Source organism: Anthonomus grandis, chromosome 16 (genome assembly GCF_022605725.1).
Source record: "Anthonomus grandis grandis chromosome 16, icAntGran1.3, whole genome shotgun sequence".
NCBI classification, from domain to species: domain Eukaryota; kingdom Metazoa; phylum Arthropoda; class Insecta; order Coleoptera; family Curculionidae; genus Anthonomus; species Anthonomus grandis.
The window spans coordinates 9,120,524-9,146,576 of NC_065561.1; the positions used below are offsets into that span (position 1 = coordinate 9,120,524).

The 26,053-nt window shown below is 34.0% G+C and overlaps 1 protein-coding gene across 2 annotated transcripts in view; it reads left to right on the plus strand.

The window, feature by feature from the left end:
• Positions 1 to 26,053, plus strand: part of LOC126745468 (cullin-3) — a 72,692-nt gene that overhangs the window by 21,377 nt on the left and 25,262 nt on the right. For both annotated transcript variants that reach the window (XM_050453321.1, XM_050453322.1), the window contains exons 3-8: positions 8,373 to 8,558; positions 8,621 to 8,824; positions 8,897 to 9,076; positions 14,854 to 15,231; positions 15,302 to 15,472; positions 15,532 to 15,639. In XM_050453321.1, coding sequence (XP_050309278.1) covers positions 8,373 to 8,558; positions 8,621 to 8,824; positions 8,897 to 9,076; positions 14,854 to 15,231; positions 15,302 to 15,472; positions 15,532 to 15,639 — 1,227 coding nt within the window. The remainder of the gene's footprint in view (positions 1 to 8,372; positions 8,559 to 8,620; positions 8,825 to 8,896; positions 9,077 to 14,853; positions 15,232 to 15,301; positions 15,473 to 15,531; positions 15,640 to 26,053) is intronic.

The following is a 26,053-nucleotide window of genomic DNA, read 5'->3' on the forward strand; positions in this document are numbered from 1 at the left end:
AGATGGATTACTTCATCATTTATAAGTGTATCGATAGACAATAGAATTTTATTGCTTCTAAAGTAACACAATTTATACTTATAGCAATAGAGTACAGGCATTACAAGGAAAAATATCTTTAAACAAAAACAAAATAAAGAAATCTGCTGAATCAAAATGCACCGTTTACAAAAATTACAGTTATAAAATAGGTAACGAGGCAGAATTGTTTAATATAAAAAACTAAAAACAGTAACGTAAAAATAATTGGCTCTAGTTATAACCTATATAAAGTAATCACTAACCTAATTATACAACAATAAATAATTACATAAACCAAAACCCTATTATGTGTATCATAAAAAAAATAAAATACTTATTATTGTTATAGAACCTTTAGTTAGGAGAAAAATAATACAACTTACGCATTAGCCCCAATAAGTCGGAGAATATGTAAAAAGTAATGAACAACAGATTTAACTTTTTGAGGTATTATGTTGTTTAAAAAGCATATAAAGTTGTGCACACTAAATGCAACCTTATGAGAAGAAATTAGACCCTGACGAAGAGGGACGCGCTCAAAAAATATGTGCTGAAAGGTCTGCTTTACATATAGTGCACATATCGTCAAGATCTAGAGAGTAAGAAAATCCATCAAAAGTAGCCTTAAAAAAAGGTCATTGGCAGTCCGGACTTGGCAAAGAAACTTTAAATACTTAAAAGAAATTCTCTTAAATTGTAAATAGTTTTTTGGCTTTTGAAGGTTTGAAAAACAGCGATAAAAGAGAGGAAATGCTGAAGCAGATGCAAATTCAAGGTCTTTTTGAACTCAAACCTGTTTAAATTTATCCAACAACAACACTTTATTTTTCTTTATGTGGGTACTCATTAATAATATACATGGCATGCCAAAATCAATTTTTGAAAAAAAATAAATTCGTTACTTGCTGAATCCATTTACAGAAAGGGTTTTCAAGTTCCAGCTCTCTTATATGTCTATATGTCTCTTATAGCAGATTTGTAGGTATCTAGAGGGTTTCATAAATAAAAGTTTAATTAGCCAATTAATAGCTAATTTAAAAATTGTTAAAAAAAGGTATGTTACACCAAATTCTAGGCGCATAATGCTGTCAGGTGTATTAGCAGGCAGATAAAACAACTTTTTAAAAAAACTGACCTGTACACGTTCCAAAACCTTAATGTAACGCAAACTCTAATTACTATTCTGAGTGTCTAACTATTAACTAAGACACTCAGAACAAGTGAATTATAGAGTGTCATCTTTGCCGACCAAATGGTATGGGTGGACTTGGCCATAATACCGCGAACAACTCCAATAGCTTGTTGACCTTTAAGTGCGGTGTCCTCCGCCGTAATGTTAAACAATGATGAAGAGGTAAAAGATGCCCTCAGGTAAACATACTTCTTTGTTATCTCCACTTTTTCGCCCTCATATTTAAAATCTTAATTAGCTCGACGGCCACCTCCCCTAGCAAAGATCATAATTCTGGTTTCATTTAAATTCACAGTAACCCCTTTTTGATTTGTGTAATATTCAAGAGCCAACAATTTTCGCTTCATATCGACTTCAGAGAAGGACAGAATCATTGGCCCCCATTTTTTTCAAATCAATTTTCATTCGGTACTCAGTGCGATGGTTTCGCACAGTTTAAGCAGACACTAGGTAGGGATATTTGTGGTTAACCTTAAAAGGCAAAATTTAGCTCTCATTTTTCTCAAAGAATCATCAAACCACTTTGATGGTCCTGATGTGTGTGTTAACTGATTTGGATTATAATTCGAATGAACCAAGGTAGACATCAACAAGGGAATCCACAAAGAATGTGCAGGAGACTTGACCATCATCAGAATTAAAGTCTGTTATAGGACGATGCTGATACGTGCAGATTCCGAAGGCGCCCTTCTTGAATTGAAATAAAATTTTCAGGTACAATTTCCAGGTCATCTGACATGAAGACATCACCAACACTTGCTACATATGAGGATTTGATATTTGTTGTGGTGGCTGCCTTAACTGGTAAATTAAACTCAAAACTGGAGAAAAAGTCAACAACTCGACGAGACTGCCCCTGGGCTAGGTTAAACCTTACATTAAAATCACCAGTGATAATGTATTTATCCGTAATAGTTAAGCTGCTTAGAAAATGTTCCAACCTAACAAGGAAATTTTCAAAGGGTCTCTAGATCGATATTTGGTATATATCTGAGACTGGCCATACCTAATCCCAACAGCGTCAGAGTCCTAGTGCGAAACCAATAGGCTCACACCTTGCTTATTTGTGGGCAAATATATACACCTAACCATGTGTCCTATCTGCCCTACAAAATTTAGAAAGCTGAATAAAGCCCTGTATATGGGTCACACTTTTCTCTGTTTTGGATAGCCAGTGCTTATTGAGACAGACTAATCTCAGAGTTGGTTATAAGGAATACCTCCAATTCATGTACCTTTCAACGTAGAGATTGAATATTAAGGTGTAATATAACACTATTAAACTTGTTGGTGACTGCTACTTCTTTTTGTTAAAAAATCGGCGCCGTTGGTTTAAAAACATTCTTGCAACCCCACCCTTAGGTCAGAGATTTGACGTTGATTAGGTTCATTACCAGTATCATAAAGTTAGGATTTATTCCAATTTTAAATGATTTAATTCCTTTACTGAGTTGTCCTCGGCCAATCTATATAGAAAAATCTAGGAGTGATTGAGAGTTTCATGGTTGGTCCTACTTGATTGCGACTTCTTTAGTGAGGAGCTTTATCGAGTTACGCTACCTTTGAAGGTCAGCGCTCTCTTGGAGACTCAGTACGCGGATCTCCAATAGTGCGAGATTGAAATGCAACCTTTTACCCCTATCCCCATACCCAGATCGGGTTTGGGGGAGTCCTGGACAGCATATTAACCAATCCTTTACCGACTGCGCCAGAAAGTTCACATCTTCGCTGCAAGTCACGTTGTTTACGGCAGGAGAGCTGCGGCAATCATTCTTTAAAGACTTACTAGTATCATTCGTATTGTCTATTAGAAAAGCTCTTCGCGTTTGTAGTAAGATAACCCAAATTCGTGCTACCTTCGGATACTACAACAGCAAGTTGCTTAGGTATTACTTTTTGCTTCACTTCGGTGCCTGCATCACTTCCTGAAGTTGCCTGAGGCAACTGCACAGAATCTTCAAAAGATTTAATTTGTATCTTAAGAGCTTCACTATCTAAACCACTAATAAAGGAGGTGTTTTCAAGCAACTCTTTATTAATTGAATTAACCAAACCTCTTAAGTTCCTCCAGTTCAGCTTTCAGGTTCGGTAGCTGCTTGATAGCTAACGCACAATCGAAAAATCGCGAAATAATTCTCCTGGATTGGCTTGGAGCACGTCGTACCTCTTGTGCTAATAATCCAGTATATTTCCTACATAAGATTATTTTGCATGTATCCCAGGTAAAATTAAATTAATCAGTTTTCTCATCCTTTGACACAGTTGATAGTAGTAATAGTTGTAGCAATTCAAGGCATTCACACTGATTTGTTTACAGGTCCTTGTTAGGAATCTCAATATTTACTTAATGTGCTATACTCCATCCTATTTTGTTCCAATATACTGAAAGATGAGGATGAAGGATTAATGTAGGCAACATCAATCCTTCAGTTTAATTATCCATCCAGTTTAAAAATATATGTTTTCAATTTCTAAATAAATGAGTTCTTATTCACTGAAGAAAAAACTTAAAATGGGTTAGGTTAGAAAAAAGTCTGCTTTCTGTGCATTTCCTTGTGTCCCCTTTTTATCTCTATGTAGCACAGAATTATTGAGACATTTTCTGATAGTTTTGTTGGGAAATAGATAATTAAGAAAATTTGTTCGAAGAAAAAGCTATACCAAGTGTAAATTCGGAAAAGGCCGTAGCGTCTATACAGGGTGTCATTGAAATGGTGTAGAAAAGTTCGGAGGGTGATAGTACTCCTCAAAATAGTAAAAAAAGTTCCTATAAGTATAGGGCGGAAAATGCATATTAAGGGAGTTAGGGGCACTGAAAGGCTGAATTTAAAAAACTTTTTTTTTTAAATTGTAGGCTTTAAAAACGAGATATGATTCGAAAAAAAATCCTCTGCTAAAAATTAAGACCCTAATTGGTTATACTGAAAAATGATTTGGAAAATCGGAAAGGGTAGTTTTTGCAAGGGTAGAGGGTTGTTTCGCGAATAACTTTTTTGAGGTTATTTTTATCGTAACTACATACTTCTTCCTACAAAAAAAAGGCACTCTTGTTACACATCGCCCAGAGCAATGGTTTCAAGAAAATTGAAGGTAAAGAGTTTGCTCTGATTGGTTAATCAACATAAACTTATGAAAGTTATGGCGTTTCAAAAGTAATTAAGTAAATATTAAATTATTAATTAAAAATCAATTTGCATATATGCAAAAAAAATATTCTGGTTGACAAGTATTTTTGTCAGTTTATTGTTGTTGAACTGTGCGTAAACGTAAGAGCGAACGGAAATGGTCTTTTGGCTAAACGTATGTCCAAAAATGTCCAAATCACAAGAACCCAGCTGTCACTATTTGAACCCAGAAATCAAGACCGTGGCCGTAATTTGACGGTACGTACACCTGATGTTGAGAAGCGCATTTTAGCACATGTAGAGCAAGATCCGGGGATATCTGTAAGGGTGAGTGTAAGGAGAAGTGAACAACATGTTGCGAAACGTCTGGGTAGTTTTATGCACGGTGATTTTATGCACAAAAATGAAGGATGAGCTGATAGATTTGGTGTTTTGTGTTCCGGCTTTACGGGATAAACGCCATAAACATCATAATAGGCATGTTCTGACAAGGGAGTGGAAGAAAATAGCGGCAAAAATTAGAATGACAGGTATGTATATTTAATATTACACAAAGTAGTGTATTTAGGTAATAAAGATTATTCATTTATTTTAAACAAAAACGGTACCAAAATGCTGGAAAATATGAGGTAAGAATATGCAAAACAAATGAAGAAAAGGCACGGTCGGTCAGGCAATAAAGCAGAAGATAGAATAGTTAGCCAGTGACATTATTTTAACTAAATTACATTTGCTGCATCATCAGTTTATGCCTTGTCAATCATCTTCTAATTTAATTGATGAAACACAGGACTACTAACTAATACTAACTATGGACAGCAATTCGAAGGATCCAAATCATTCGAAGGAATCTGATAGTGATGGTGAACGATCTATAGAGGTAGATCGTATCTCAGTAGCAAATGTGATGAGCCCTAATTCTGAATCACAAAGTATGATTCCGTGTACTTAATATTTAAGTCGTGCTCGTTCTACAAGTTATTCAATTTCTCGGTGAAGCTATAAACGTCGAATAACGACACAAATAGAAATTGGAAAAAAGCTAATTGACATTGAAAGGGAAAAACAACTAGCTTTAAGACTTAATAAACCATCGCAGGATCCCAATGATGACGATACAGGGTTTTTCAATTCCCTACTTCCCTTATGTCAAACAACTTACGCCGAGGGATAAATTCAAATTTCGAAGGGATATGCAAAACTATTTGTTTAGAATACTGTTTTCTCAAGAAGACCAGATGCAGGCACCTTTATTAGTACCGCCACCTCTAAACCATTTTGGAATACGAATGGTACCCACCCATAACGGAAAAACTCGGCAATGCAACGGCAACTCGGACGTTTCAGAGAACTGCATTCATTTGTAATATTACTCTTTGTTTTTTTCAATAAACACTTTTACTGTATGGTTATTTTATTTAATTATTTAGGCCAATTAAACTTTAAATCAAAGGTGTAATTAGCTTAATGTGACTAGCAGGTTTTTCTTCAGCTAACATAGGGTTTGTATGCTAGTTATTTGTTATAATTTTCGTTTCTATATCATTAAAAATATATTGAAATGTATATCCATGCTTATTCTAATATAAACATAAAATCTGTCTGACGAGTGTTTCTTAAGCTCTAAATAATGAGTAAGGTGATGGTATTCCCCTAGGTACTGCCGTTTCTGGTTTATAGGATTAGACGAAAACTGGCGATTTGAGGATTTACAAATAATCCACCACTTTTCACTTAAAGGCATTAAACTTCTGTCATCACTTCTGTTGCTTCTATGCATGGTTATAATTTAAAGCAAACTTTCCCGAAACACGTGTTAACTACCTCAAAAACCGTAAAGAACACTGAAAGGAAGACATCTTCGGTATGTTCTGCCTTTCATCGATGTCAGCCTCGACCGCGACCTTCACCGCGCTCATCCATGCATCTTCGGCATGACGTACCCTAAGGAGGATTACAGCGCGGGAAAACGGTGAGTCGCCATTCAGGATGACTCTTCATACTCATCTCCTGTATCCATATCACATGTAAAGGGTACAAGCTCTTGCTCCGACAGACTATTCCGCTCGAGTCATCTTCTGTATTTGATAATTAAGAAAACTGGTACAAGAACCTCTTTTTTTGTCACGGATATATTTTATGCACGGATAAAGCTGGGTTTACAAGAAATTGAATTTTCTGATAAAAACCCTCATGCTGTTATGGAAAGTTGGCACCAAATTCGATTCTCAGTTAACGTTTAAGCGGGCATTCGTGGCGATACTCTTATTGGATTATTTTTTTTTAAGTGTGGTTAATTTTACTTCATTCAAAAAGTCACCTATTTCGTATAATAATAAACATTTTAGGCTAAACGGTCAAAGTTACCTCAATTTTCTAATACATAAACTACCAGCACTTTTGGAGAAAGTTCTCATAGCACAGAGGCGGGTCATATATTTTATCCATGATGGTGATGACCACCTCATTTTCCGTTAACGGTGAGGAATCATTTGAATCAAGTTTGTGAGAGGGGTTGGATAGGATGTGATGGTCCACAAGCTTGGCCAGCAAGATCACCAGATCTTAATTCACTAGATTTCCACTTCTGGGGCCACTTGAAAACTTTAGTTTACTCAGTGCCAATTAATACTGAAGAGCAACTACGGCAACGCATTATTGACTGTTCCAATCAAATTCGTACAACACCAGGGATATTCTACAGGGTACGCAGATCGTGGAGAAAAAGAGCAGAGTCTGCATTGAAACGAATGGTGGTCTTCTGGAATGGTGTATTTCGTTTTTTAAAGCAATAAAGCTAAAACACACGGAGCTGTTTGGGAGCGTTTTGTGCCGAGTCGGCAGCCGACTGCTTCGAAACACACGGAGCTGTTTGTGAGCGGTGTGGGCCGAGTCGGCCGCTAGCGCTGGTCTCGCGCGTGTTGTGGAAAAAAAAATCAGTTCTCTGTTGTCAGATGTATAGCGAAGACATTCGAAATGAGTTCATCCGACAGTAGTAGTAGTGATGAAGAGTTTCTTTTTTTATTAACTGCAAATGTATTATCACAAACAATTAAAAAGAGAAGAAAGCGGCGGTTTTGGATACACCCTATAATAAGGGAAAGGACACATATTCCAAATCGCGGGTCTTAACTGTATCTCATTAATGAGTTTCTCGGTAATAATTAACTTACACACTGACAACATTGCCTTTTTAAACAGCTCAAAAAACGCTCTGCGTGTGTTTCGCAGCACTAAATACCCATAAATGATCCGCCGACTGAAGTAATAAAAACGCGTTCGGCACATGGTTGATGCGAGGGTACGCGCTGCCGCCGACTCTGAAAGTTTCTCGTGTGTTTTGAAACACACAAAGCCCATAAACGATGCTCCGAGTCGGCTGCCGATCGGCGGCCGATTCGGCACAAAACGCTCCCAAACAGCTCCGTGTGTTTTAGCTCTAAGTGTTTTAAAAATCGTAAAATTTTGATTTTTCAATTAAATATTTAATAACTAGTTGGTTACTTTTAAAATGTCATAACTTTCATGAGTTTATGTTCATCAACCAGTTATCAACCCATCAGAGCAAACTCTTTGCCTTCGCTTTCCTCAAAAACCATCGCTCTAAGCGATGTGCAACAAGAGTACCTTTTTGTAGGAAAAAGTATGTATGTATATAAAAGTATGTCCCCTATCTCACTTAATATGCATTTTCAGCACTACTTATAGGAACCTTTTTTTACTATTTTTAGGAGTACTATCACCCCCCGAATTTTTTTACATCATTTCAATGACACCCTGTATAGTCGTCAACTAAGCATTATTCTATAGTTTGGATATTGTTTGAAAACAAAGTACTTGTATAACACTTTTAAGAATTAAACACTTGTTTGTTTTCGTTTATGTATTTATAAACGTCTGAATAATGTCATAAACAGCAGAGTGCTGCACTGCACCAGCAGAAATATCTGATAGATAAAAAAACAGTAAAACCAATAGAATATTGTAATGAAAGAAAGATTTACAGATTTATAACAGTTGTATCAATATTTCAGGTTAGAGAGGATGTTCTAAAGTCCCTCCACAATAACTTTTTAATGACATTAAACCAGGCTTGGAACGATCATCAGACTTCCATGGTGATGATCCGTGATATACTTATGTATATGGATAGAGTTTACGTCCAGCAAAATGACGTTGATAACGTTTATAATTTAGGATTAATTATATTCAGAGACCAAGTAAATACCATTGTTTGATATTTTTTTGACAGGATCTATCTCACTTTGGCATTTTGTTTTAGGTTGTTCGGCACGGGTGTATTCGCGACCATTTAAGAGAGACTTTGCTGGATATGGTGATGAAAGAGAGACGAGGTGAGAAAGTGGACCGTATATCAATAAAAAACGCCTGTCAAATGTTAATGGTATTGGGAATAAACTCTAGGACTGTCTATGAAGAGGATTTTGAACGGCCGTTTTTGCAACAATCGGCAGAGTTCTATAAGGTAAAAAAAATTCGTAAATCGATGTTATGTTACTTGCCAATATATAGATTGTTAATTTGTTATTTTTTTTAGGTTGAAAGCCAAAAATTTTTAGCCGAGAACAGCGCTTCTGTGTACATAAAAAAAGTAGAGGCTAGGATCAATGAGGAATCTGATAGAGCAAAACATTATTTGGATGAATCAACTGAACCTAGAATTGTGGAGGTTGTGGAAGAGGAGCTTATTAAGAAACATATGAAAACCATCATTGAGGTAAGGAAAATTATTCATTATTAATCCATTAATAATAAAGTAGAGGGTGATTGATAGTTACATTAACTTTCACTATAAAAATTTGTTCTACGTTATAGAGAGTTGCTCAAAATTAGTGATTTTACCGCTACATATAAAAATTGTGATATGTGCATTTTTTTAAATGGAACACACTGTATAATATATAACATAATATTCTAAAAGAAATTGAAATCCCTTTCTAACGATGTATCATGTTCCTATATCAAAGTAGTTCAGTTTCTGACATAAAAACAATTTTCTGTAAAAATCTGAATATTTTGACATATTTGCTTTAGGTGGCCATTAAAGCTCATGACGCAACAATGCTATGCTATTGATGTTCGACAGTTACATTTAGTAAATATGCTTGGGTGTTTTTTTAAAATAGTGACCTAAAAATTGAATTGAATCAAATGAAGTTTTGATGAATTTATTTATTATTCATGGGCAATATGACAAAATTGTAGCAAGAACATGCAGAAAGTTCAACGAAATGTACCCCAATTTACAAAAAATGGATAAAAGAAAATTTGTGCAAATACAAAATAACTTTATACAATTTGGTTCACAACTTAAAAATTATACAAGTTTACCCAAGCCCGTAACGTCTGATGAGGACAACATCGTGAATGTTTTAGCCTACTTTCACGCATATCCCCTTGCTGGTTTCAATTGGATGGGGCACCCGCTCATTGCACTGAAGAGGTGACACGTGAGTTACTTGAGAAATTCGATGACCGCTGGTTTAGGCGTTTGGTACCATGGGATTGGCCTGCAAGGTCACCTGATCTGACATCACTTGATTTTTACTTTTGGGGTAATTTGAAGCAAATGGTATACAAGATACCGGTAAACAGGAACTACGTCAACGACTTATCAATTGCATTGGTCAACAAGATCCTTCTGAAATATAAGCAGCGACAACACATGTTATACAGGGTCCGGCAAAATGCTCTCCCACGTTTTGCGCCGCCACTGAGCCCGAATCACTAAAGAGGGAGCTAGCTTAGCGTAGTCGGTTGGATGCGCGCGCCCTGCCATTTCTGTTGTCGCCATGAACTGGACGGGCGAGCATCGTGCCTTCGTTATCGAAACATTTTTCAAAAGTAACGAATCTGTGATTACGACACAAAGAAATTTTCGTACTCACTTCGCGCTTGGTAGACATGATCCAGTTCCAGATCGCAAAACAATACAATTGTGGGTTTCAAATTTTAGAGCTACAGGTTCAGCCTTAAAAAGAAAATCAACTGGTAGATCCAGAAGTGTTCGGACACCTGAAAACATTGCAGCTGTAAGAGAAGCAGTTGAACGATCTCCTAGACGTTCAGCTGTTAAACATGCCTCTGCTTTGCGTTTGTCAGATCGTTCTGTGAGAAGAATTTTGCACACCGATCTGAAGTTCCGCCCATACAAAATGATGATCGTGCAAGAACTTAGTGAACGGGACTGGGAAAATCGCCGAGAATGTTCCAATGATATTCTTCAAAACGTCCCACAAAATGCACTTTTAATAAGGCTCATTTCCATTTGTCTGGCTATGTGAACAAGCAGAATTTTCGCTACTGGGCACCAGAAAATTCGCGGCAGCTCCATGAAAGGCCACTTCACAGCCAACGTGTTACCGTTTGGTGTGCTGTTGGTTCTTTTGGTGTTTGGGGTCCCTATTTTTTGAAGAAGGAGGGGTAACGGTTACCGTAACTGCTGATCGATATGTCGACATGCTACGTAATTTTTTAGAAATCAAAACTTAGGGAACTTGAACATCCGGATGTGTGGTTTCAACAGGATGGGGCTACAGCTCATACGGCAAGAAGGACAATGGACCTGTTAAGGGAAATGTTTCCAGGACGCGTTTTTCAAGATCATCCCCGAACCATTGACGAATTGAAAGCAGCAATACGTCAAGAAATTACAGGAATATCGCCTCAAATTACTGCTCGAGTAATGGAAACTTTCAGAAATCAGCTTCGAATATGTGTCGAAAGAAATGGTCGCCACTTGGACTCTGTAATTTTCAAAACTTAATAAAAACAAAATGGCATACCATATATTTTTAGTTAATAAAAATAAAATATAAATAGCATTTACACTGGCGTTTTTATTAAAAATCAAAATGTGGGAGATCATTTTGCCGGACCCTGTACAACGCAGGATTTTGAAGTGCTTAAAAGTCAATGACAATCATTTTGAAAATTTATTGTAAATTACTTATAATCTTCGGATAACTAATTAAATCATTCTTAAGTTATGAAACAAATTGTATAAAGTTTTTTTGTATTTACACATATTTTCTCTTATCCATTTTTTTTTAAATTAGGGTACATTTCGTTGAACCTTCGGCATGTTCTTGCTACAATTTTGTCACATTGTCCATGAATAATAAATAGATTCATCAAAACTTCATTTGAATAACTATTTCTTTCCATTTCTATTAATTTTTAGGTAACTATTTTAAAGAAACACCCACGTGTATTACTATTATTGATCAACTAAATGTAACTGTCAAATATCAATACCATAGCATTGTTGCGTCATGACCTTTCATGGCCACCAAAAGTAAATATGTGAAAATATTCCGTTTTTTTTTTTTAATAAAGCGCTATTGTAAAGAAAACTGAATGCCCTTTCAATGCCCCGCTAAGGGGTTGAAGTTGTGAGTTAAAAATGTAAACAAAAAATCGTTTTTCTAAAATCAAAAATTGACGGGCGCGCTAGTTTTTGTTTTGTAAATCAAGAACCTCTAAAAACTAGCGCTAAAAGTATTAAACAATGGTATTGTTTCAAAATCTTTGACAATATGTCATACTGCGAAAACTCAAGTTAGCAATTTCAAACTTGGCAGTTGTAACTAGAATAAAACGACCTTTAAAATAAGCTTGATCACTTAACTCCCACTTCTATTTAAGATTTTCAGGGTGGTTGCAACCCCCGCCAAGGGGTTGAATGTATTAAAAAAAAAATTGTTCTCCTAAAAACAAAAATCGACAGGTGCGAGCATTTTTAAAATTTTTTTAACAAATAGCAAACTTTGCAACCAACAGCAGTATCTGAAATATTTTCAATTTATTTTTCCATCAAGCCTATCTGGTCCATTTCAACCATTAAACCTATTGTTAGCAAATTCGAGTCCAAAGACATTGCAATAAATAATTGTAAATGTTTAACTCAGAAGATCGAAAATAGATCCGAAAAAAGAGAGAACAGAACTCTTAATATTTTACTAAGTGTGGAAAAATAAAATAAAATACAATAACTTTTTTAAAAATAGTAGAGTATTACATAAAAACATCAATTAATCAAATGTTCAAACAACCCGCCATTAACAGCTAAACAATATCCCAACCGATCATAAAATTCATTTCTAACGTTACTAAGTTGATATTGGGAAATTTTATTACATTCTAACGAAATAGCGTTTTGTGACTAGTTTAGATTCTCAAATTTTACACTTTTATAAATGACACTTTTTAAATGACCCCACAAAAAGAAGTCATTCGGTGAAAGATCAGGTAACCTGGCTGGCCAAAGTATCCGGTATCGTGGACCAATAATATTGCCGTTAAAAGTATTTTCCAAGCACTCTTTAACCATACGGGCATTATGGGCCAGGCAACCATCCATTTGGTACCAGATCATTTGATCTTCCTGAACAACTTCTTCCAAGGCGGGTCCAATTTGATTTTGAAATAAGTCCAAATAGGTTTCAGCTGTTAGGTTATAGTCCATAAAAAAGGGTCCAATGATATGGTGTCGGAAAATTCCCACAAATACATTTGTTTTTTGGGGATATTGTGTCCGAGTATGAACAAAGCGATGATCTTTTTCTTGGCTCCAATACCGGCAATTCTGAACATTTGGTTCATTGTTGAGGATAAATGTACATTCATCAGTAAAACAAATATTTCTTAAAAAATTCCTATCATTATTTGCTCTTTTCATCATTTCAAAACAAAATGCCATTCTTCGCTCTTCATCTCCTTCCTGCAGGTCTTGATGTTTTTCAAATTTATACGAATAATATTTGTGTTTTTTTAAAGTGCGCAATACCGTTGTATGATGTTTATTTACCTCTTGCCCAAAAACCCTCGTACTAATCATCTTGTTTTCCTCCACACTCAGTAGAATATTAAGATCTCTGTTCTCTCTTTTTTCTGCTCTATTTTCGATATCCTGAGTTAAACATTTATAATTATTTATTACGGTACCTTTGGACTCGGAACTTATTGACAATACGTTTAATAGTTGAAATGGATGGAATTGGACTGAAAACATTTCAGATACTGCTCTAAAACTGTTTCCCGCATAATGTCACTTAATTATGGCTATTTTTTTCGTCGATTGAATAATTCATACTTGTTTTCAAATATCGACTGTCACTTTTCCTCACGTCAGTGACAATATTCATTTTACTGGTGCCAGTTTGGTTTTACCTGAACCGAAAATTTGCTAAAACTTTGTACAAGGGTTTGCCAGATTGGTCTCTTCAAAAAGTTATCTTACATTTTTTCTGTAAAATGTACAGGGAAGCCAATAATTGACCTCCTTAAAATTTACATGGGTTTTCCTATGTTCCGCTCGGCGACGCACCACCCAATATATATATACAGGGTGTTCATTTGAAAACTTCCCACCACAGATTTATCGAAAACCACTTTAAAAAAAAAAACGCCGAAATACGTCAAAAAGTTTGTCAAGGGGGACATCTTTCTAACCTAAAATTACTTCACCCCCTTTCACCCTCTGCCCCTCAGGGTCATCTCCTTAAAAATTTTAAATGGCAAGGAGTATCGAGTAATAGCTTGTTTAAAAGGTTTTTTCGAAGTCTTCTATTTCGACATTTGATTTTTTAAAATCGGTCGATTCGTTTTCGAGAAAATTAGAAAAATCTTTGTTTATCTTAATTTGTTCAGATAGAAAACAAAAACATGAAAATATCAGTTTTTTCAGTATAAGTGTTCAAAATGTTGCCCGTTTTTGGCCAAACAATGATATAGGCGATGTTCAAACTTCTGACGCACATTTTCAAAAACATGTTGTGGGATATCATGGCAGCTGTCGTTGATGATTTGACGAAGTTCACCCAAACTTTCAGGTTGGGGAGTAAACACATTTTTTTAAAGTAAACAAAGATTTCAAATGACCCCATAGAAAAAAGTCTAACGGCGTTATATTAGGAGATCTAGCAGTCCATTCTATAGGCTCCCTTCGCCCTATCCATTTATCTGGAAACTCGTCGTCTGAAATATATTTCCATCCTCCTCACTATGTTCTTCCCGTTCGGCAATGGCTATACATAGTTACCTATTCTTGTATGTTTAACATAATTTTTAACTTCAAACTAAATCGGACACTGACAAACAGGGCCACACGACTGCTGCCTAGCGTGTACCTTCCTCGCTACATACCTCTTTTTATTCAGACTTATCCACTTGCTTGAAAATACTTCATTTAATTTTTTTGCATGATTTTAGTATTTAATTAAATAATTTGTTATCTTGTTGTATTAATGTGGAAAAAAAGAAAAAAAAAACAATTTGTGGTTACTACTTAAAAACAATTTCTGTTTTATCTCCTTTTTTAAGGTAAAAAATGCGCAACCAAAAATAACGATTGACGGGTCCCACTGTTTTTACAAATATACAGGGCGAAGAAAATTGTAATATCCATTTATTCGATTGCCCAATGCATTTTGTAAATAAAATCTATGATATTATGTGAATAAGATTTTTTTAAACTAATTTATTTTATTACAGATGGAAAACTCAGGTGTGGTGCACATGTTGAAGCATCAAAAACCAGACGATTTAGCGTGTATGTATAATATATTCGGACGAGTTAATGATGGACTAAAAACGATGGCGGACTGCGTCAGTCACTACTTACGAGAACAAGGAAAAGCACTGGTACAAGAGGAGGAACATCAGCCCGGTACAAACGCGATTACCTTTGTACAGTCCTTGTTAGATTTGAAGGACGGTTTTGATCACTTTCTTAACAATTCGTTTAACAAGGACAAGATATTTAAGCAGATGATTGCCTCCGATTTTGAACATTTCCTGAATTTGAATCCTAAGTCTCCCGAGTATTTGTCCCTCTTCATCGATGACAAATTGAAAAAAGGAGTTAAGGGGGTAAGTACTATCCTCGTTATTTTCTTAGGGAATAATTTTAATAAGTGTCTTAACTCATAATCATTTTCAGATGTCTGAGCAAGATATTGAGCTGGTGCTTGATAAGTCGATGGTGCTATTTAGATTTTTGCAGGAAAAGGACGTGTTTGAACGGTATTACAAGCAACATCTGGCTAAACGTTTGCTTTTGAACAAATCAGTGAGCGACGACTGGGAAAAAAATATGATTTCCAAGCTGAAGGTAATATCTTGGCAGCTTTAAATGTTGCATACGATCTTATATTTTAATTTCAATTTTAGACGGAATGTGGGTGTCAGTTTACGTCGAAATTAGAGGGAATGTTTAAGGATATGACCGTGTCCAATAGTATCATGGAGGAATTTAAAGAGCACGTGACTAAAACGGATGTAAGTAATTTTACCTTTACTTTACCATAAAACATATGCCAGGAATATCTTTTGAGATATTTGTTGCATATCTTGGGGATATTTCTTCATATTTTAAAATATATCCTAGACATATCTAATTATTTATACAGGTATTGTATCAGGTGGAAAAGCGTCAATGTGGATATCTCGCAAGATATAAGAATTGAAAAAATGAAACCTTTAATTGACGGTTTGATAAAGAAGGTATAATAAGGATGCATTTTGAGGGTAACGAACCATTAAAAACTAACCTAAAAATATGGTGGTTTTAGTTTGACAAACCTCTAACAGTTATACCAAACTGCTTTTTTCAAACTCAAATATTTTCTGCATTGAAAGTTGTCAAATTGGCAATGTATGAATACATACGGCCATAATAAAAGCAATTAGGCCATTTACACACTTGCTTCTTATTTTTTATTAATTTACGGGAACTTCTTTTGCATTAAAAATAAAAAAATACCATGCGGAATAAACAAAAAGAGTGAAGTATCACTTTAAATTGAGAACATTATATACAGGGTGTCCCATTAATAATGGTAAATATTTTAATAGCAGATTCCTCTCATAAAAATAATGAGGTTAGGTTAAATTTTCCTAGTCCGAAAATAAAATGCAACCAAGATACAGGGTGATAAACATTAAGTATTTTTTTTTTGAATTTTGTCTATAATTTTAGCAGTTGTTTTTTGTTTTTAACTAAATTTGGCATTTGGAAGTTTTTTTATATGCCAAATCTAATTTTATTAGGTTTTTTTAAATTATCTCATAGAGGGAGCCCCCAGCCACATCTTAGTGGTTTTTTGAACTCCATAGCTTTTTTACGCCCTGTATATTTTTATTTTAAATATGCATTCTGCAAGCATTTTTGCTTACAAAAGGTATACCTTAAAAATGTCTCTAGGATTACTCTTTTACTAGATATTTACATTTAAAGATTTTAAAAACATCCATGAAAATCATATTTTAAACTATTTAAATTGCTCTATTACATTTTAAATGATTGATAAATAAAAATATAAAACCTAAATAATTACTTAAAAATTATCAATATTTGCCAGCAAATGTTCCACATGGCCTCCATTTGTCTCAAGACATTTTAAAATTCTTTTATTAAAAGACCTCCGAATCTTAAAAAATAATTGCTCATTTCGAAATGACTCAGCAGCGGTTTGAAATTTTTCTAATAATTGTTCCCTTGTGTTTATTTGATTTTCATAAACAATGGATTTCATGTATCCCCATACGCAAAAATCCAATGGGTTGAAATCAGGACTTCGTGCGGGCCAAGGTCTTTGACTTCCACGTCCTATCCAGTTGAAATTAGCATTAAGATATTCTCTCCCGGGTCTAGCAAAATGCGCAGGAGAGCCATCTTGCATAAAAATCATATCTCGGCGCAGATTTAAAGGCAAATTTTCTAAATAATCAATGAATTTTGTTTCTTGTTGCAATATCCCATGAATGTTTGTTTCTAAAATTAAAAATTCCCCGTCGGGTAAACGTCGCTTCATCCGTAAACATAATTTTATTAATAAATAGGGGATCTTGATTTTGTTGTTCCTGGATATAGCGAGCGAAATCTAATCTCGCTGGAAGATCTGACTCCAAAAGATTTTGTACTGGCGTAAAATGGTATGGATAAAGACGCTCACTATGAAAAATTCTTAAAACTGAGGACTTACTAATTCCAGTTCTTGCCGCCATACGCCTTACACTTTTTTCTGGATCTTCAGCAACCTGGACTAACACTTCTTCTTCTTAATCCACATTACGTCTATTTGGACGCCCAACATCTCGCTTTGGACTGAATGAACCCGTTTCCCCAAGTCTTTGGTAAACGTTTTTAAAGAATTTAAAATCTGGCTGCCTCCTATTTGGATACAATTGCGCATAACGTCGACAAGCTCTTAGACCGCTGTAATTTGCTTGGGCATAAACACAAACCATATCTCGCATTTCCGAATTAGAAAAATATTGATGTCTAGGCATCTTAACCTAAAGTGATAAATAAAGACTAGCGGAACTAACACTAACGCAACAAGTAACAATTAATAACAGAACTATTAATAACTAACAAAAATAACGCAATAAAGGGTAATAAAGTAACTAATCGTGTGAGCTATAACGCGCCACAGCAATTAAAAAAACATAAATCGTGACAGTGACAGTAACTTTGTTTGTTTTAATTTTTTTTGTTAGACACAGCCTACTTATTTTTTTTTTCAACTTAAAGTAGAAAAATATTAATTTTTTCTTGAGCGCATTGCAAGTTTTAAGTTCAAATATCTCGAGAACGGTAAATCCTAGCGACATTTTTAAGGTATACCTTTTTTAAGGAAAAACACTTGCAGAATAGAAATTTATAATAAAACATTACATTATACAAAGTGTAAAAAAGTTATGGAGTTTAAAAAAAGACTAAAATAAGGCTGGTGGCGCCCTCTATGAGATGATTTAAAAAAAGTTTTCTATTTGGCATATAAAGAGACCCCCACAGACAAAATTTCATTAAAGATAAAGAACAAATGCTTAAGTTATGAGTAAAATTTAAAAAAAAAACTTAATGTTTATCACCCTGTATCTTGGTTGCATTTCATTTTCGGACTAGGAAAATTTAACCTAACCTCATTATTTTTATGAGAGAAATCTGCAGTTAAAATATTTACCATTATTAATGGGACACCCTGTATATAAAGGGATTAAAAAAAGTTACTGTGTAACAAATACCATGTTTTATTATTGCTTCTCCAAAGGTTGGAAGTGTCACTGAATTGGAAAGAATAGCAAAACGAATACTTTAAATAAACATAATCTTAACAACTATAATTTACAGCTGAAAATTAAAACAAAAATATTTAAAAAATACAAACACACTTGTGGTGTATTAAACTTATTAAAAAAAATTTTTTCAGATACGGAAAAATAAATCGATTTCAGATATTTAACCTATTAATTGATAAGTCGCGTAAGCAGCTTTACATTAGCATAGGTAAAAACTAAGAGCAATAAATATTTAAATGTAAAAAAACTGACAATAAAGAATGTTCAGTCACATTTTTTATTATTCTATATTTTGTTTTATTTTTCTTAGAGCTGGCTTTTGAGAGTTTCTCTATTTCTAAAAAAGAAAAAAACATTAATAATAGTAATTAGTTAAATCAGAAGATACAGTTTACAAATTAATAGTAAATTATAGTATGCTAAAGTCATAATGATGGCAGATGAGATTTTCTAATGGATAATTTTCATCTGCCAAAAATGCAACTATCGATAATGATCTACAGTTTAACAGAATTCTGTTATTTTAGCTGAATAAATGGCAACTACATCTTTAATTGATTGTTAGTGCCCATCTTAAATTTAGGGTTTGCTTGCAGATATCTAAAAAATACGAGTATTATCATTTTAAAATGTAGTAAATACAAACCTTTTATACCAGATTCTGATGTTTTTTTGGGACAATTCTCTTAACAATATTCTTTATTGAATTCAATTTACAATTATTCCAAATCAGCGTTTTTATCTAAAAATATCATAAAAACTGTATACAGTACTAACGGTTAAACGGTTTAGTGAAACGCAAATAATTACACTCAATGATTTAAAAACGGATGAACCATTTTCCCTAAAAGACCAAAATTACACAAGTTTGAGATTGAGACAATCTCAAACTTGGTGTTTTTCTTTTTGTTTATACACTCATTTAAACCCATTAGCATCATTAATTGATAAATTCATTAGCATCTTTTAACTTTTTCTTTAAACATGGTAAATAACCACCATAATAATTTTTTTATAACCCTAAGACAATTATTAAAATGGCATAAACCTAATAAAAAAATTTGAAATTGATTTATAATAAGTATTAATACCCTTTATTTGCCAACAAAATCGTATACAGGACGACAAAGCAACGTCATACAAAGGAAGCTCTAGCTCCCATAGGATACATTGATTTTTCTTATCTAGACTTCATAGAGGCAATAGGCATATATAAAGAAAATAACAAAATTTAAAATAGATATTCTAAACATCTAACGTAAGTTACAATTATTATCTAAAAGTAAAATTATAAAAACATTTAATCTGCAATTAGTGGTAAACATCTTTTTTAAATTGGACTGTAGATTCAATGCTTCTAATATCAGCAGGTAGCATTCTATAAGCCCTGATGGCCATATAATGAGAACCCCTTTCATAGTAGGCTAAATTATGCAATGGAATGCGCAGATCGTTTCTATGTCGTGTAATCATAGTCACATCCTCAGCGTACATTGCCCTATTCTTAACAAATGTTTGTGTTTTTTCACAAATAACACCAAGGAAGAAAAGTATAAGGAGAAAAGGGTGAGTATTTTTAGTTTGCTGAAGTAAGGTCTAGAGCAGTGTTACTCTACTAACTTTTTTCGTGACGGAAACGGTGAATTGATTATTAATAATCATACAAAAAAAGATAGATACAGTAAGTAAGCAAATGATAACACTAAGTGCATTTAATGCGAGGAATGTAATTGTTTTTTATTCCTCATCAACTGGGTAATGTCAGGCTTGATAGAAGAAAGTTGAATTCTCATGTCTGGTTCGGCATCCAGTCTATTGCGGTATTTGGTTTTTATAGCTGTATATGCTGAAAATCCCGTTTCACACAAATACGTTGTTGTGAACGGCCGAAGAACATTTAAAGCTTCTGTGGCAAGTTGTGGATAGTGTAGATTTAGTGAAATTGTTTTGAACAATGATTCCATGCTTGTATTCGATGTCATTTCTAGAAATGATTCATAGATCTGATTTGACATATTTTCAGGCTTCTGCAATTTAGATGAAAAGGGGTTTTGAATCCATGAGTTTCGTATTCTGTTGTTCAGGAAAGTAAGATTCAGAAGTCCCTTGCGGATCATTAAGATATTGCAGCAATTGAACAAATATTTCATTTTGAAATATTTCTGTATCACTAAGACTATAGTGACTAAGGAACTCACTTAGCAATGAAAAGCTTTCGATTTCTCTCTTACCAAAACAAGTAATCCAAAAATCTAATTTTCTTTTAAAGGCAGTCATTTTGTTGTTAGCATTGAAAACTGTTGTCTGTTTTCCTTGTAGTGACAGGTTAAATTCGCTAAGTTTTCCAAACATGTCTGCTAAAACTGCTAGTCTAAATAACCAGCTTTTATCGGACAAACGGTCTTTTAAATTAAAAGAAACATCTGTAAGAAAAGCTTCTAATTCTGTTCTTAGTTCAAAAAGCCTTGTCAAAGTTTTACCCCAAGACAACATCTCACTTCAGTATGGAGCAATAGTGTTTTATGATCGTAATATAATCTTCCATAATCTTCACATAATATTGAGAACAATCGGGATTGTAGTGGACGTGACTTGACAAAATTAATTATTTTTACTGACTCATCAAGAACCAATTTTAGATTTGGTGGCATTTTCTTAACCGCGAGTGATTGTCTATGCAGGATGCAGTGGCTGGAACTACAATTTGGCGCTTTCATTTTTATTCGTGATATTGCTCCTGCTGTTCTACCTCTCATTGCCTTGGTTCCATCGGTACAAATATCAATGCAATCATTCCAATCGAGTTGGTTTTCTCCAAAAAATATGTTAATCATGTTAAAAATTTCTTCTTCGGTTGTGTTAGTAGGCAGCGATGAGCACATAAGCAAGCCTTCTTCGAGTAACTGTTTAAATGGATATCGCACAATTACTAGCAAGATGGCCAGTCCAGCAACATCAGTCCACTCATCCATTTGCAAGACGAATTTGTTATTTTGAAGCCGTGAAACCAGTTCTTGTTTTATGTTTGCTACGATATCCCTAATTCGGCGCGTAACCGTATCGTTCGAAAGCAGCACTGTAGAAAGATGCTTTACAGATTTTTCGTCGAGCATACATTTTGTTCTGTCTACCACCCATGGTTTTATTAGCTTTTCAGCGATAGTGTGCGCCTCTCCTGCTTGGGCAATGCGGTAACTAACCAAATACGATGCCTCCGTGGCCTTTTCATTCACAGCCTGAGTCGCATACGTCATAGTTTGCTGCACAACATACACAGAGGTGAGCCATTGGAATCAACAAATCCGAGATTAATGTATGATTCGTCATACTTTCGTTTTTTCACCTTCAGTGTCTCATTAGATGTTTTACTACTTGAACTTGAAACCATAAAACTCGAACTTGACGCCCTCATATCACCTTGATTTGAATTTGACGCATCATCCCAGCATTACAAGCGAACCACATTTTTTGCAACACCTTTAAGCCAGCGCTCCATTCTTCTTTAACACTAATTTGATTTGGTCAATTTTATGACAAATAGTATCTCTTGACGCACAAGATTTTACAACCATGTACGTTGCTTGATTAATAAATTCTCCGCGCCAAACAATCCTCCTTTATATTATACCCGCAACCATCGAATCATCTCGAATTCCTCAGAAACTTCGGAGAGCCATACGATTTTCTCCGAAGTACAGGTCGACGCACGAGCACGAGAAACAATGCGACGAACCGAGGTCATTCGATTGCTTATAGTCCGGGGGCGAATGGTGGCGTACGAGTAACGCTGTAACATTTCGATGTAATAGGTCGGGCATCTACTTAATAATACATATATTAAATTTTCGTATATGTACCAGTAACACCTACAGTGTGACCCATTTGTTTTCGGGTCACCCTGATAAAAAGTTTATTTTTGGTGCGATTTTGCTCGGGTTTTTTTAAATGTTAGGTCCAGAAAAACTGCATCATTATAACAAAAAAAAAATCTGCCATGCAAATTCCAAGGCCTACTAATGTCAGTTTTTAAGGGCCAAATTTTAAGAAACCATGCTAGGCATTCTTGTAGCAAAAAATTGTGCACACCACTGGATTCGGCATCCCCCAAAACGGCCTTATACCAAATTTCACCAAAAAATATTAAATAATAATAATTTTATAACAAAAAATAAAAAGGGAAATTATGCATTTATTTACATTTAAAAATGTGTAGATTGCCATGAAAAAAACAAATTGAACAAAGATAATACAAACAAATAACAATTCCAAACTAAATACAAATAAAAACAAACAATAAACTAACAAAAATAAATACAAATAAAATAAAAACAACAAACAAAAAAATTAAAAATTAACCGCTACTAAATTTTTGAAATTTCTACTAATTCACCATTGTTTTCTATGCATTTTACATTCCTTTTGCCTACATTTAAAATAACTTTGAGTAACGCTGGTCTAGAGGAAGTTCTGTAGGTCATGCCCAATAAACAACGAATGATACGCTTTTGAATTCTAAATATATCTAGAGCTCCTCTTGCTGATCCCCAGAAACAGATACCATATTGTAAGATCGACTGTACCTGTCTGAAATAAAATAGGCGAAGAGATACCTAAGACCTACATCCCTTAATCTTCTAATCAATTCGCACAAGCTAGCTAATCTGGAATAAAGGTTTATAATATGTTTCTCCAAATAAAATTATTTTTTTTAAGACTAATTAAGACTTTTCTATGCTCAAATGGCAATAAACTCGGGTATCTTAAACCTTCATCATTTTTCATTTTCTAATATCAACAGATAACGTTAGTATGTTTTTTACTTTCTGGATAAGAGACTTTTTCATTATAGTTTTTAGATTATGAAAAACAAAACCGCCTTTAATAGATCTTCTTGTACATATTTCACTCGCAAACTGACAAGTTTCCAGCATTTTTATTACTTCAAAATTAAATTAAAGAAAACTTTAAAAGAGCACTTTCACACAAAACAAACATTTGTATAAGAATGAGGTATATATGGATGTATCGATGCTAGTTGGAATTCCATGGGATCAAAATTGTATTGTTTTTGTTTATTGGCTTATTACCACGTATTGAATATGGTAATTAATTATCAACGAATTGTTAAATAATACAAATTTAAGTATTGGATAAATAGCTTTATAATGTTCGATGTATCATTTATAACATTGTATCGATACCTACTATGAATTTATGTGAATTCCTAAGGCGAAATGCCAGTGGCAAAAAAAGAGGAAGCACGTTATTAACAGCAGAAAGAGTTTTTTTTTAATTTTGTTTATTTATTTTAAAACTTATGCCGCTGGAATATCTGACAGATTAGTTCTGCATATCTGTTAAACGTATGCTAGGAATATTGTTTTTGCATATACAATATTTGGCATATTCGTGGGATATTCCAGGCATAATGGAATATATTTCATCGAATGAGATATAGGTGACATATTCCACGGATATTGGGTGCGGTCTTCCATATAGCGAAACATACGAAAATATTCGAAATTTAGCAACGTAATAGACTTATATATAAGTCTTAAAATATACAGTTATACCATCCAGTTATGCTCTATACCTAAATCAAATGATTGTTGAGATATTTTAGATTTTATGTGAAAAATGACGTTTGCAGAAAATCAGCATTTTTTTTCCTATATTATCAAATTTAGGTTTGATTTCTCGTAGAAGAGGAACTTAGAAATATTTGCGTAATATTTGACAAATAGAAAGGGTTATTAAGAAAGAAGTACAAGCATTGAAAAAATGCCCAAGAGCAGTTTTTCAAGTGGAAACTTTTCTAATTTTGTTGTACATGGATAAAAAAAATTAATAAGTTACAGTATAAAGGTACAACCGACGCACATTTTTTTAACGAAATGTGGGTGTCAGATTTTATTATTATACAAATGTATCTAAGTAACTTAAATTCTGGGGAACCTGTAGCATTGAGAGGATTAATCAAAAATAATAAAGTAGTTTACCATAATGTTACTATTTTTTCATTCCTGGGTCTAAAAGCTATTTCGTCACTTTTTTACTGACTCTCTGAAATTACTTAAACTCAAATTCGATGGGATTTTATTACATATTTTTGGGGTGGTGTTGTAAAGGGTTCTTTCCACTGCGAAAAACGATGTTTTAGGACCTCCAACATTACTTTCAATAATTTGCTTAGTAACAATACCTGCGAGCAAACTCTAACTCGATCTATTATAGAAAAAATCTCTAAATCCTACTCTCAATCTCAACTAGTTCCGATCGGATAGAGTTCAGGTTGCCGTCTGCAGCCTTTGGAATAGAAATATAGAAAGAGGTGGTATGATCTTGCTTTCATCTCTTTTTAGTTCATTGAAAACAATATATATTTATCTTTCTCGTTGGCATGGGACGTTTTTATAGCAAATTTGAAAATCAACAAATTTTCTTAACTTGTTAACTACTTTTTTCAGGTTTAAAACGATCATTAAGTTTATAAGGTCATATAGTTTATGTACGCCTCGAAATTGGGAAATTCCCAGTGATTCCACTGAAGCGAATAAAATGAATTTTATTACTCTATACAAATTTTGGAAATACCCTATATGTAATCGTCTTCTTTCTATTCTTAATTCAATGGTTTGTTTTCCCCCTTCCATTTCTAAGACAAAATCTAAGAAATTACTAATAATATTATATTAAATTTATATACTAATATTAAAATATTAATTTAATAGTAAATATATTTAATTTAAAAAAAAAAGAAAAGATATTAAGCTATAATAAATACACACTGGGAAAGGGGTAGGGTAAAATTAGAAGGATCCATCATAAAATTCGCCGTCTTATTGATACCCTTTGTAAGAAAATGTAGTTTAAAAACTAATAATAAAACTATAAGAAATGATTTCCCTTGGTAAAACGTGGACATCGGATGAAAACGGAAACAATAAAAAGCATACTTAACTTAAAAGACCGATAATGTCGAATGACATATCCGTAATTAACTTTGTTTGTTGGCTGTGAAAAATCCCATTAGCCATAAAAATAGGCTAATGTTTGTAGATTGAGTAGTATAACAATGTCTGAAGCCGAACGAAGCCGAATGACATAGAGAAAAGGTTAGCGAGTGCTAATCGCGCATAGAAAGACATTTTTTTTCTGAATTTTAACTTTATGATAAGTTCTACCTTTTCATAAGCCGTATTTTTCTTTAAGTCATTTTTTCCTTATCATTATGACAGTATCATTAGGGTAATAGACCACTAAATCAGAGCCCACTGTATTTATCAGACCATCAATGTTAGTTTATTAGTAAATAGTAAATAACTGTGCTCTAAGGACGTTAAAAGCACCGCACAAGATTCGCTGATCTTATCCTGAATTTTAACTTGTTGGGTTCGGCTTTCTAAACTTGCATGCATAGAAATAGGTCGACTGTGAACTTGACTAACTATATATTTCTTTAAATAATTCATCGTTTTTCGTAATCTCAATAGTGTTCAAGTGTGTTCCGCCCAAATTATTGCCTTAATCGAAATGGACTTGGTAACGAGCTGTTGCTAGATAATAGGATATGATACGCGCAGCGGGTCGAAGAGCTGACAACGTTATG